The sequence below is a fragment of the Gymnodraco acuticeps genome, unplaced genomic scaffold, assembly GCF_902827175.1.
Source record: "Gymnodraco acuticeps unplaced genomic scaffold, fGymAcu1.1, whole genome shotgun sequence".
NCBI classification, from domain to species: domain Eukaryota; kingdom Metazoa; phylum Chordata; class Actinopteri; order Perciformes; family Bathydraconidae; genus Gymnodraco; species Gymnodraco acuticeps.
In genome coordinates, this window is record NW_022992275.1 from 464,731 (window position 1) to 477,982 (window position 13,252).

The 13,252-nt window shown below is 37.0% G+C and overlaps 2 protein-coding genes and 1 long non-coding RNA gene across 3 annotated transcripts; 1 reads left to right on the top strand and 2 right to left on the bottom strand.

Annotated features, from left to right (window-relative positions):
* Positions 1–469: 469 nt before the first annotated feature.
* LOC117540570 (probable E3 SUMO-protein ligase RNF212) lies at positions 470–7,429 on the bottom strand. Its single transcript, XM_034207337.1, has 12 exons — positions 7,319–7,429; positions 6,149–6,210; positions 5,943–6,017; positions 5,723–5,779; positions 5,374–5,432; positions 5,204–5,263; positions 4,457–4,521; positions 3,633–3,693; positions 2,624–2,666; positions 2,374–2,428; positions 1,006–1,075; positions 470–641 (listed from the first exon to the last, which is right to left on the bottom strand). The coding sequence occupies exons 1-12, from the start codon at positions 7,425–7,427 to the stop codon at positions 497–499; spliced, it is 861 nt and encodes a 286-aa protein (XP_034063228.1). The 5' UTR covers positions 7,428–7,429; the 3' UTR covers positions 470–496.
* Positions 7,328–11,529, top strand: LOC117540573. The gene is made up of 4 exons (XR_004568186.1): positions 7,328–7,458; positions 9,426–9,517; positions 9,993–10,094; positions 10,610–11,529. It is a non-coding gene; the product is annotated as an uncharacterized LOC117540573 (long non-coding RNA).
* On the bottom strand, positions 8,939–10,900 carry si:ch211-255i20.3 (transmembrane emp24 domain-containing protein 11). The gene is given in 6 exon segments (XM_034207338.1): positions 8,939–9,088; positions 9,166–9,312; positions 9,433–9,558; positions 9,996–10,034; positions 10,036–10,088; positions 10,617–10,900. Coding segments are annotated over 6 exon segments (645 nt in total). The 5' UTR covers positions 10,747–10,900.
* Positions 11,530–13,252: the final 1,723 nt, after the last annotated feature.

Below are 13,252 nucleotides of genomic sequence, written 5' to 3' on the forward strand. Positions count from 1 at the left end.
AGTTACAAGCAGCAAGCCAGGAGTGTGGAGGGTGGTAAACGGCACCGCTGCCTGAGGGGTGTTCAGTCACTGCAGAGTGTGTCTGTCATTCTCAAAGTCTTGTCTTGTAAAGTCTAGTAATCAGTAGATTAGTCGATTTTCCTTAATCTCTGTTTTATTTGTGTACATTGAACAGGTGCTGGTGCAGAGTAATGTTGAATTAATGAATGTAAGGCTCCTGGATTAATGTAAGAAGTTCCCTCAAAAACAACATGCTGGATAACCTGACCTATGACATCAGATACTGTTCACCATATTTCATTTAAAAGCAATCATTCTTTATTTCATCACTCTAACACAGGATCTGAGTGAAGTCATTCATGTACAGTACGTTACAAGCTGAATACATTACATTTTGATTTAAAACACAACACACAGACTCTTTGGTGATATTAATACCCTTTATTTATTACATGTCAGGGGCCAGGTGTTTGTCCTCTAAAGGCTTCCTGAATGTTTATTTGTGTGTCTGATAACTAGGAGGGCAGACCAGGGAGGACATGGAGTGTCTGAAGGAGGAGAGAGGTTTGAAGATTGGAGATTTCCATCCAGACCTCTGACCGAACGACATTTCTGGCGTTATCGGAATTCCCTGAAAACGACTGCGAGAGGAGAGGAGATCAAATATTATGATATGACCAAAACCAACACTGCTTGTGTCCAAACTTTCCACATTTCCCAGCTTTCCCCATTTTAAAAATAATTACTTAAAACTAGCAAATGTGAGTAAAAGGACTAAAGAGTTTATCTGTTGTTGGGGACTATATTCAGCCACAGATTTGGTGTGCTTGTAAGTAGTTTGTTGTTTGTGAAATGGACCAAAACAGTGTCTATGGTAATGGCAAAAAGGAAACAAATAGGCTATAGCACTCTTTCGCTACAGAAACAATTGAGCAAAAGAATCCATACATAATGTACATTTTATCGAGCAGTATTCTGATTTCTTTAATTAATTAAATGAGTCACCTGACTGTCGCCGACGAAGCTGAGTAGTTGGCCGGCAAGCTCTGATTGGACGACCTGTGAGGGATGGTGCCTGAACACCAGAGAGATCCAGTGTTAATCCGTAAGAAAGGTCATACACTCCTCCTAATGATTTAAAACAGGCCTGAGCTATTTCTGTGTCATTCTAAGCTTTTATGTCTATTCTTCCGGAAAAACCTCTAAGTAGACAAGATAAATGGGTGAATCGTATTCTAAAAGTAACAATTCAATTGTTCAATTCTCACAATGTTCACATCTACACCATGTACACAACCCTGCCTAACATGGAGCTTTATGATAAATGGTGAGTCATCTTTATTTAATTATAAGAAAACTCTTCATTTCTGTTTGCCCAATAAATCTGCCGCTGCTGGTTAAATATTGTGATTTCCTTAATTTCAATATTTACTTAACAAAACGCTTTGAAAGCTGTCCTCTAATTTATGTGCCACAAAGGAGGTTAAATCCTTTAAGGCACTAAATTACAAAATCAAAGAGAGTAGCTCAGTAGGTGTAATCCTAAACATAACAACAGCCAACATCTGTATTCCTTGAATCCCTGAGACCATAACCACCAAACACACTTCAAGAGAGGAGAAGGGACTTTTAGTAGCTAGTAGCACAACGTCTGATTTATTTACCCATGTGCCTCATGGTATAAAAGTTGCAATAAAATCATCTATAATATTATATTTCAACGTTACTGATATCAATCTTTATTTTTTGTCCTGATCATAACCAACCAATATTCTCAAAACATTTTTTAAAAAGATTTCTAATGACATAATGCCTTCAAAATACCATACAAGCCCCATAACACAACCATTACAAAATGGCTGAATCTGTTAAAAGAAAACTACAATTTTGAAGCCAGGTAAAGCTAGATATAATAGAATGTATTTTTATTCTGTAATGGCTGTGAAAACAAAAAATGTGTTTCAATGAGGACATTTTTGTCCTACTGTAAGTGTCTGTATTTAGGCTACAGGGTTTATTACATTCTAAATATAAGAGCTGAGGTTGAACCTCCAAAATGCACTCACACCTTCACAAAGTATAAGCCTTTGCATTAACACAGCCAGAAGTATGATTAACAATTCAAAAGCCGATCATGTCCCTCTGAATGCAAAAGGGTTAAAAGGCCTTTAGTTGTATGCTTGTTATATAGCACTAAAGTCTGTATACTTGTATATGGATTAAGAGAGGAGCGGTGTCAAACTACTAACCCTGAATGCACTGGTGTAATGTCCTAACAGAGTTATGGCCTTCAGAGGCATCACCAAAGCAGATCCAAGGTTATGAGCTAAATTCAACATGAATCAGTTTAATGAGGCGCAGCGGAGCACTTACCCATTCGCCCGTCCTGTGGAGGGCTGATTAACGACAGTCTGGGGACGGTGCTGGGCTGAGAGACAGAGACACAGAGAAACTTCACAAATCATACCTTTGTATCTACCTGTTATTCAAAAGAAATAATATTTTTGTACTAGAGTCATGGAGTAAATGTTCAGATGCTGTATCATATGGATAATCAATGTTACATTACACACACTGTATATTAAAAATGGAAGCTCACTACAGGAAGAATAATAGCACTTACTTTCCTGAACAGACTCCTTTCATCCACGTCCATGTTTTCAGAGCTGTGAGACATGAGAGCACGCTTCATTAGTCCTGTTGGGTTCAGTGGGCTGACCACTGCTTCAACTTCTTTTCAATAACAACGTCTCTTTAACCCCGACATGTATAGTTTTATTCCCAAGACAGATATTAACGTTTTGGAAAAATATTTTCAAGAACAAGAATACAGAATAATTACCGAAGATACCTTTTGTGAATACATAGAGTACATAGAGTAAGATGATCATTAAAAAAGAAATAACTAGTGAGATAATTCAATGTTGTTACAGTGGTTTTTACGATGCATAATCATAATAATGCATCATTTCAATAGCAATTTCTTGAAATCAGTTGATTATTTGACTGAAAACATGGTATATATATTTGTAGAAAACTTGAGCAAAAACAGCAAAAATATCAAGAATATCAATATCCCTAGCATTTTATGTTACAAATTAATTTAGCTATATTAGCATCGATTTACTTTTAAGTTCCAAACTAAATGGAGCCCTCAGGCATGGCGGTAATTCTGCAGCTGGGGTTAATATCTGCCGTCCATCATCTGTTTGCTCAGTAGAAGAATCTAAAGTCTCAGTGAATAAAAAAACATTTGTACTATTAAACGCCGGCAGACAATCAATCCTGTGTCAACGGTGTGGAAGGATACCCAATAGGGAATCCTGACTAAACCCAAACAAAGCTTAGCTTATTCAGGTGTGTGTGTGTGTGTGTGTGTGTGTGTGTAGATAACCACAGGGCAGGGCACAGCTATACAGCAGCTAAAGCTAACATAAGACACCGGGGCTGAACTCAGGATATAGCCTGTTTGCACTGTGAAATACCTCCTCCATTCTCTCTGTCGCGCTCTTATGGTGAGAGAGAAAGAAAGGCAGAGAAACACAGACTGAGATGAGGTGAGAGGTGTGCGAAATCAACATAAAATAAATATTTAAATACAGAGTGAAAAGTTATGGAGGGAGGATACTCACATGGTATTCATTGAGGAGTGTCTAGAGATGGACATGGGGGAGTGATATGGGATCTGTAGGACTGACACTGACAGACAATACAAACAACATTAACTCACAAAACATTATTAATGGTGATGAGACATTGGTGGTCATGCAGGGAATACAATGTAAATAGATGTTTCAATGATAAGCCCACAAAGACATTGTTAGTCTAATTTGCCTTTTTTAGCCACAAGCCGATTCTGCTTGACTCTGCATTTTATTACTTGTAATCTTGATTGGTCAGGCTTAAAAAACAATTTGTTTTTCCTAATGCTGAAATATGGTTTAAATGTTTTTACAGCCTTTGGTTGGAGTAATAATCACAAGTAAAAAAAGCAACATTAGGGCCAATTTACATTGCTTGTCTTTCATATGATACTTCAAACGCTTTTTATTTCCAATGTATTGAGTTATATCAAACCTTTCTCTCAGTCTGAGCAACAGTCACACAAGTCAGACTCCCACCCTTTCTTGGACTCTAGTTATTAGTCATAATAAAGTGAAATATAATATAGTATATTATGAATAAATGATCTTCATTATTTTCAACTTCAGCTAATATTCCTGCACTGAAGACGGCAACAATGCAGAGTGAAAGAAATATAAGCAGCCCCTCATGAACAGGTATGATACATAGGTACAGTATAATGATTGCATATTATGATACAAATATATTCAAATGTAAATGGCAGTTCAGGGTGTTTACATCAGAGTGCCATACTAAGAGGTGATGTCTTGCATAAAGACCAATACAAGAAAACAAAAGTGACACCATTGTATACCATGGGATTGTTGTTTACCTGATTTATGTCCATGTGGAGTATGCAAGCTGTGGCTCATCTGAGGCACTGAAGACACTTTGGCACTGAGTAAGAAAAACAATAAACATTTAAAATATAAATACGCTCCAGCACTGGTACTTTAAAACTCAATGCTGCACATTCTAACAATGTATGCTATAACATTTGTTACAACAGTTTTCAGATGCATATCAATTAACAACATTTTCACTTAATTACTAGTTTTCTATATTTTCTGGCCTTTTTCAAAAACAAAGTCTCTCTGTTTAAACTAATTCAGTGTTGGTGATGGTTGTACGCTGTGGTAGATGTGCCAGGAGTGACACCTAGTGAGAGGAGAGGAATAACAGCCAGCTGGTTGTTCATAACTTTATGTGTTGCCAAACTCAAACAGGCTGTTAAATTCCAAACCAGGTTTCACTACCTTAATAGATCCTTATTGAGTCTCATTACATGAGCAATTTCATCTCTGATGCAGTGCGACATGTGAAAGAAGACATTAAAAAGAAACATTAGCCAGATGCTTTTTAGCAAAGCATTTTTCAAGATGGCTTGATTGGTGGAAAAGACTGCTAATTAGCATTGTGGCTGTGAAATAAGAGAGAAACTGCACCACATAGCATTTTAAGAGCTCAAATCTTGAACAAATCATACAATTGCAACACATAAACAATTTTCAATAAAAATGACGTATTGGTGTTTAATAATGAAAGTGATTTTTAAATGAATATCTCCTCTATGCTTTACCTCTGATGACGAAGAGCGTGTTCCAGCTTAGTGATGTAGGCGCTCTGGTCATTCAGCTTCCTTCAAATGAAAGAAAATCAAACAAAATAGGAGAGGCACCCAACTTTTTGTATTTACTGCAGTTGAGAAATAGGTTTGAAAAGGCATTATTAACTTGTGCTTCCACTTACTTTGCCATCTGCTGCATTTCTTGCTTCATCTTGACTAGTACCTCCTCTAGTTTCTCATCCTGTAATAATTGATCAATTGGATGGGGACACAGTAGGGCATCTTTGGTGACTATCTTGTAATATAAACGGTGTTAATTATTACTATAGTATTACATTTAGTGGGCAGCGAATAGAACAGGAAATCAATTAAATCAAACTTTCTACATGGTAACAAACAATGAAAAAAATATTATGTCAAAAAGCAGACATTTCACAATTATTAGACAACATAGTCCATTACATGCCAGATGAACAAAATTAAACACACACACACACACACACACGCACAGCAGGAACAGATGTCTCTCACCCTCTGCTGGTAGTAAGACAACAGTCTCTTTTGGTGTTTTGCCTGGAACATTAAAACCTGAGAAAAGGGAAATAACGTCACTGTTATTTCTATACTGATAGATCATGTACAAATACAAATATCACATATTAACTCCAACTGACAGACTTTCATCCCGAATTGATATAACAACAATTAACAAGATTTTTATATTTGATGATAAGATCGAAAATGACCAAACTTTGCTGATTTCTGTGAAGTTTTTTGTTGCCACAACGTTGATGTCGGTGAACAGGGCCTTCACTTCTGAGCTGCTCTGAAACAAAGACATTTCAAAGGAATGTAACAAAAATAGAATGTAATATAATTATATCAGTCTGATATTAGTGTGCTTTTATCCCACTCAGATAGTCACATAAAGGATTCAATGGGAATAAATATGCTTACTTTGTCGGTGAGAGGTGATACTTGGCATTTGGCGTTGCATATTAAACACATGCCTGGTTTTCCTGAAAGAAAGGTTTCAATTAAAGATGGACAACAATACAAAATGCATATCCTTTCTACGCTTATAGTAAATAGAGGATTCTCTAAATCTAATTTAGGAACTGAACAAAAAGGGGCTCTCAAAGTGCTTACCCCTGAGACCCAAAACTAATTAAGTGTAACCCCTGGGTTTAACCCTGGAAGCCAGAGCGAATTCAAATATAATCAAACTCTTGACAGTTTGACTTAGATTACACCCATCGGGAACAGACCCATGGCTTGTGAATATGATCGGCTTTCCTAAAGTGGGACTGAGAGACTTCCAGGAGATTACTTCAAGAAATCCAATATCCAATGATGATTGGTGTAATTTACCTCTTACTTCTTTTGAGGATATGACGAGAAGCACCCATGGTCAGATTATGTTACGCATCTGTGTTCCTTCGTCCCTCTGTGGTCATTTTGAGTGGACGTATTGTTGTTTTGTGTCTCTTTGTAGTCATACAGTGTTTTAATTGTGGTCATTGTATGTGTCTTTGTGGTCATTTAGAGTATTATGCAATTGTTTTGTGTCCCTTAGCTGTTGTTTTGGTCTATTTTTAGTCATTTTTAGTCTCTTGCAGTCGTACTATGTCACTTATGAGTCTATTCCTGATTGATACATGTGTCTTTAAGTAACATTTGTAAGTGAAAGCCAGGGGGCTGACACTAGGTAGGCCAGTTGAGTAATACTTCCATGCCCTTATCCTCTTTTCAATGTCAAATTGTGTAATTATACCCTTAACAAAGAGCTTCACTAGATCAAATATTTCCTTTCATCTGCTGCTTGATAACAATAGAGCAGATTATTATCAAACCAACTTTGGCATCACATTTGTATTTCTAAGGAAGAGTTTATTTACTGGGGGACTCGTTTGTCTCCTATCCGCTCAAATGTTAAATAGTTCAGCTCCAATCTTGAATACACATGGTGTAAAACTCAGTCTTCAGCTATGCAATATCCCATAGATTCCAACAGATGTCCCTGTTTGATCACTTTATCCTGTCTGGTACAACTGAAGTGAAGCTAAACTTCCCCGTCAGCGATTGTTTTGACTGTCGTAAAGTTAGTATCGTTAAGTTGTTTTCTACCTTTCTGATGACAGACATTGCAGATGATATGTCCACAGGAGGTGACAGCCAGTTTTCTGTCAGCACTGGGGCAAAGGAAGCAGGAGTTGCAGCAGGTCCAGTAAGACATTTGAAAACCTGCAACAAAAAAATAAAATGAGGTTAGCGTTTAATTAAGCTGACTCATCTTGTTAAGTCATTTATGTTAGTCATTAGTGTGTTTACATAGCATTAGCTAATTTTGCGAGGTGAAGCTCAAAGCTCCAATTACTACTTTAAAATGTGTTCTGGCTTTCGTGTATGTTCAAGACAACTTTGTAAAACGTTTTTAGAGTAACGCATGTACATGTAAATTAATTACCTTACCGACGATACCCCGCTGCAAATGAAGCTAAATGCTAATATCGTTAGCTAGCTAGCATAAATAACTGATCAACGTTCTAAAGAGTGACGTCATGAGCTGCTTTTAAAAAATGTTCTACAGTACAGAAACGTGTCTGTTGACTAACGATCTGTAATGATTGTCAGTTTAGCTATATCAAATATTTACTTATTTAACGTTAACAACTGGCACCTAACGTCAGTTTTTACGCTAACTAACCACGAATAATAACGTGTTATCATCTCTAGGCTAATGCTATAAATTAACTAGCTAGATAATGACGACATTCTAGCTTAATCTCGGTTAGACGAAGTATTGAAACATTTTATAAAACGTTTTCACAACTGACTTAATATTTAAACATAAGGTAAGTCATTCACTAAAGGTTATGTTTATTGCATTTGTGCCTAAATATTCAATGTAAACATATCCAACATAAACTCATAATTTTTGTTCAGTTCTAAATATTTAATTAGAATGTAACTGAGAGAATATTCACTCAGTTATATAATTAATTAAGTATAATTCTGGGGTATTTTCTGCTACTTTGTACTTCTACACTAGATTTCAAAGGGATATTTTGTACTTTTACTGCACAACATTGAGTTGACACTTAATTTTAACATACATGCATGTGATTATATGATAGATATGCACTACTATTTTACTCAGTAGGCCTACTTTCCAAAATGTGCACCATATTAACGAATTACAGGGTCAAAAAACGTTTATTATTAATGATAATGATAAAAACGGAATAATCTAATATTCTTTAGTTATACAACGTAACTAGCTAGCTAATGCACATATCCATATACCAATAGGCCTATACAGTGATACTAGCTTAATCTCGGTTAGATGAAGTGTTGAAACTACTTGAAAACTTTTCTCAATTAGCTTAATATTTCAATATATATATATATATATATATATATATATATATATACAAACAGTTGTATTGGTTTGAACCCCCAAACAGTATACAGTAAACTCTTGCCTAATGTAATCCAGTTTTAAGGGTGACAGAGTTGATGAACAGAATGAGACAAAACAATAATTTGTACTTAATTTAACGACATTCAAATGAGTGTTGGTGGATTTTATTTGACTGTCCAACATCTTTACACTTTAATTATTCTTGCCATACATAGTTTTGAATCCTAAATATCAGCAATTGGCAGAAAGAGAAGAGTGTTTGTGTAATAGGCATTCAGTATGCACCCTATACACTTGAAGGTTTTTGCAGTCAGAGGTCATCATCAGACGAGCTTCTTGGCGATGAAGAAATCTTTGAGTCGTTTCATCTGCCAGAAACCAACCGTCAGCAGCACAGAGGTCTGCACCATGGCCCACCACAGCACTTTGCTGTTGGTGTTCTCACCAATCTGACGAAACACCTCCTCTTTCTCCTGAGAGGGAGAACATTATATAAAACACTCTTTTCCAGAAACATTTTTTTAATTTGCACAGTAAAATGTGTTTATACCCTCTGGTACTCCTGCTGCCTGGTGATGAATATCATCTGATCTACGAGGTGTCGGAGGCTGTTCTCCAGATTCTTCATGTTGTCTTTGGTCTTGTCAGGGACGGGGTCTATCGAGTGCTCTCCCATCTGAACGTCCAAATGTAGCTTCTGCTCAGCATGATGAAGGAAAATGGGTTATTGTTCAATATAATAATATTACAATATGTTTTGTTGCTTTTCTCCCCATTGTTTAATAATTCATTTTCTGTTTGTGTCCACAGGTCTCACCAGTCTTTCTCCAGCAAATACAGAAAACTTTGTGGAGTTGGTCTGGAAGCAAAGGTAGTGCTGACCAGAGGCGTGCGATGTGAAGGTGAATTTAGAAAATTTACCATAGCGTTTTGACATCAGAACCTAGAGAGCCGGAGAGACACTGTTAGGCCAACATTTCTTTAGCTGTGCATTGACAAAATGAACATGGGATTTATTCTCATTTCAAACATTTCCAAAAAGCTGAATCAGAAATGAAAGTAAAGATTTATTTTATTTTTTCCACGTGAGTGAGCAAAAATCTGCAGTGGAAAATAAACAGGTGAATTTGAAGTCTTGTTCTTAATAAGATTTGCAGGACTTTTACAGTTTGGTATACATTACTAAGTAAATTATATGAATACTTCTTTCTACACTGTCAACAAGATGAATTATAGTTGTGTGTGTGTATGTTAGTGACTCATATTTTATTCTTGTTTGGGTTTGCTCTGAAAGGGGAAACCAGTTATAGGCACATGTGTTAATGAACCATCACAGCGAATGTTTGACTTGGTGATTCCTTTCTCCTGTGAGTGCAGTACCTCATGGTTTGGGTCTCTGACTGTCACAGTGACGCCGAGGGTGAGGGGAGTGGGAGAGGGCATTCATCTCCCACGGCTCCAACAAGAAATACCCTGAAGGTAAAACACAGTCTACATGAGTGCATTTAAGTTCACAATCACACACAGTAGCCTCAAAAACGTAATTATGACCTTGTCCTCTATGTTTTTGATTTTGCGATGCTTATGTTAAGCATGGAGAGGGAATACAAGTTACATTTATATTTGATTTACAAAAAAATGATTGAATGTGTAACTATTACTTTTATGTCTCTCACTGTAGGACTGATTGTTAGTACTTTTTCCTCTTTTTAGTACAATTAGTTACGTTTACGATAAATAAAAATACTAAGATTTTCCTGGTAATTTTATGTTTAACAGATAAATCAGTTTTTACAAAGACTCCACTTTACTACACAAATGGCTTTTACACTTGCTGAAATAAGAGACACACCATCATGGAGGTACACATAACATGAATTTGTGATTGAACTGTGTCACGTGGCAATTCAACATACAGTTTTCCAAACCTTATTCCACATTGATTCCCTGTATTTGATTGTAAACGACACTCAGGAGGAATATTCCCTCTCCAGGACTCACCGGTGACGAGCATGTCTTCAGGAATCTCCTCGATGATGCACTTTTGCTCCTGCTCTCCGAGATCAAAATACATGGCGGCTGCCAACACCAGGTAACACTGGAAGAGAAAGCCAATGCCTTTCAAACTCATTTTCAGCTAACAATGAGCTATTCAATTACAATACACTGGACAGTGAACAAATGTTTGTCATGTAGGTTCAGTTTTTCGTAGATCTCCAAATTCTAATTCCAGATGTATTTGCCATTGACTATAGACAAACCCACATGTCCTTCAGTATATATTTGAAGTGGGAGGTAAGAGGGACAGTTTGACTGTGAGAAACTCACAGGTGCTATTTTGTGTGACGAGACCTTCTGGTCAATTTGTGACTGGTTAAACTGGGAGCCAATAGTAAAGATGTTAAGAATAATGATTAACAGGACAGACCACTTCCTGCAGACTAAGATAATCCTCCCACAGTTAATTCAAGTATATCTAAGGAAAGAGTCAACTTTATTGTAACCAAGGTGGGCACACTGCTAAAGTCTGATGCTTTAGAAAAAGCATCATGAATCAACATCGCAAAACCAACTTCAAAACTTAAGAGACATTTGACGTTGACATTGTGACATATTAACAAAAAAATAATCTGTGGAATTAAACTGCTAAAATACCGAAAATATCTTCAAACTATTATATAACTGTAAAATATTAGGGTTCATGGGATTAAACATGTTGATGTTGCAGGAGACTGGTCTGATACTGCTGTAAGTGTAATTCCAACAGAGGGCCAAGTGTTTGCTCTCTCAAAATGTATAGATGCTGAACTTTGCCCTAAGGGTCAACTCACTAGCTACAGAAAGATGCAAGAAATGTAACATGTTCAGAAAAGTGTTCATCTGATGTAGATGTCCTTCAAAATTAAGAATATATTAGCAAACTGTACTGTAGTACAGTGATTTATGGCAAACCTTGAAAAATTGGACAAATGCATCTGGCCTACTGATTCTTGCATTTTTTTTAGACATGGTGTTCACCTTTTTAAGATTGAAAGATTACCACTGTCACAGTGTGGGTTATATACAGTATTAAACAGAGTTCAAACGTTGTTTCAAATTGAAAGCCAAACCATAACATACAGTAGTGCCATAAACCAACCCTAGACGAGGTCACTTATAGGATAAAGTAAACCAACCCAAACCCCCCCACACACACAAAATAAATCATCTCATATTTAGCATCTGCAAAAGTTGTTTCTACTTAGTCAGCAAAGAATCAGATGTTCTTCTCCTTCCACACTTTTTTTGTTATACGTTGGATGAATACTTGAAGGGGCCCTATCATGCTCGTTTAGGTTCATATGTGTATTGTGTGCCTCTACTGTGACATGTTAACATGCTTTAATGTTCAAAAAGCTCTTTATTGTTCTCATACTGGCTGTGCTGCAGCACCTCTTTTCACCCTCTGTCTGAAACCAGAGCCCAGTCTGCTCTGATTGGCTAGCTGGCTTGCTCTTTTCTGATTGGTCAACGACTGAGAGATGTCCCTTCCCTTAGCCTATCAGGTCAAATGTGTTGGAGCGCAAGCCAATAGAAGAGCAAGTGTTACATAGTAATGTCACTATGCTACGGAAGTAAACAAAGGAGTCCAATGGAGGTGTTTCAGGCAGGAGGGGGAGGGGGGGTGAGTGTGTGTGTGTGTGTGTGTGTGTGTGTGTGTGTGTGTGTGTGTGTGTGGATTTTAGCCTTTGCAGACAATTTACATGCACAAAAACCTCTATATCACACTACAGGAAAGGGACAACCACAAAAGGCATAATAGGGCCTCTTTAATCAATTTGTTTAATATCCCTGCCACTGAAATAGTTTATTTCTGTCATTTTAAAAACATTTTCAGAATATAAATATGTACAGAATTGACTTTGGAAACATTTGAAAAACACACTGTGGCAAAACTATTTAGTATAATGTAATATTGATCATAGTACCAGATACTTAGCATTTACTTTACACTTACATCTCTCTGACTTTCTGTCTCAGTCATTTTCTTGTCCCTTGTCATTCAAACCGGAAGGAGCTTCCTCCTGCACCAGATGTTCTTACTACTGCTGTTCACTAAAGAAGCAAACTTTCTATCCGTTTCAAATTGTGTTGTCGTCATCCTGCCAAGAAACCTCCTCTGAAAAAAGAGGTCCCTTCAAGTGTAGCTGCTGTCTGTTCTGCCTATTAAATGTAACTCCTGCTTTAGAGTGGGATGTTTTGCACTGGACGTCACAGCTTGAAGTGTGCTGTGTGAGATTTCAGACCTTGTGGGCTAAATCAACATTTGGTGAACTGTTTTAAATAGTTGAGCGCATGAATCAGTTTTATGACCAACACTTCATCAGGGTGAATCCTAGCCAACATCAGGCTTCAACTCCGGTTCTCCAGTTAATAGTATTTCTCACTAGATTCAATTTGATCCTGCAGCCACAGTGTGAGTAATATTGCCCTGGGAGCCCAAATGTGTGATTCAGATGTAAAGGTCAAACAGTGCACTGAGCAAAGGGCACTAAAGAATTATTAAACTCACAAGTGTTATTGTGATTATAGATACGACTCTGTACACGATGAAGTATCTGTCGCTTTCTTGAAGAAACCGTAATGAGATCACAATA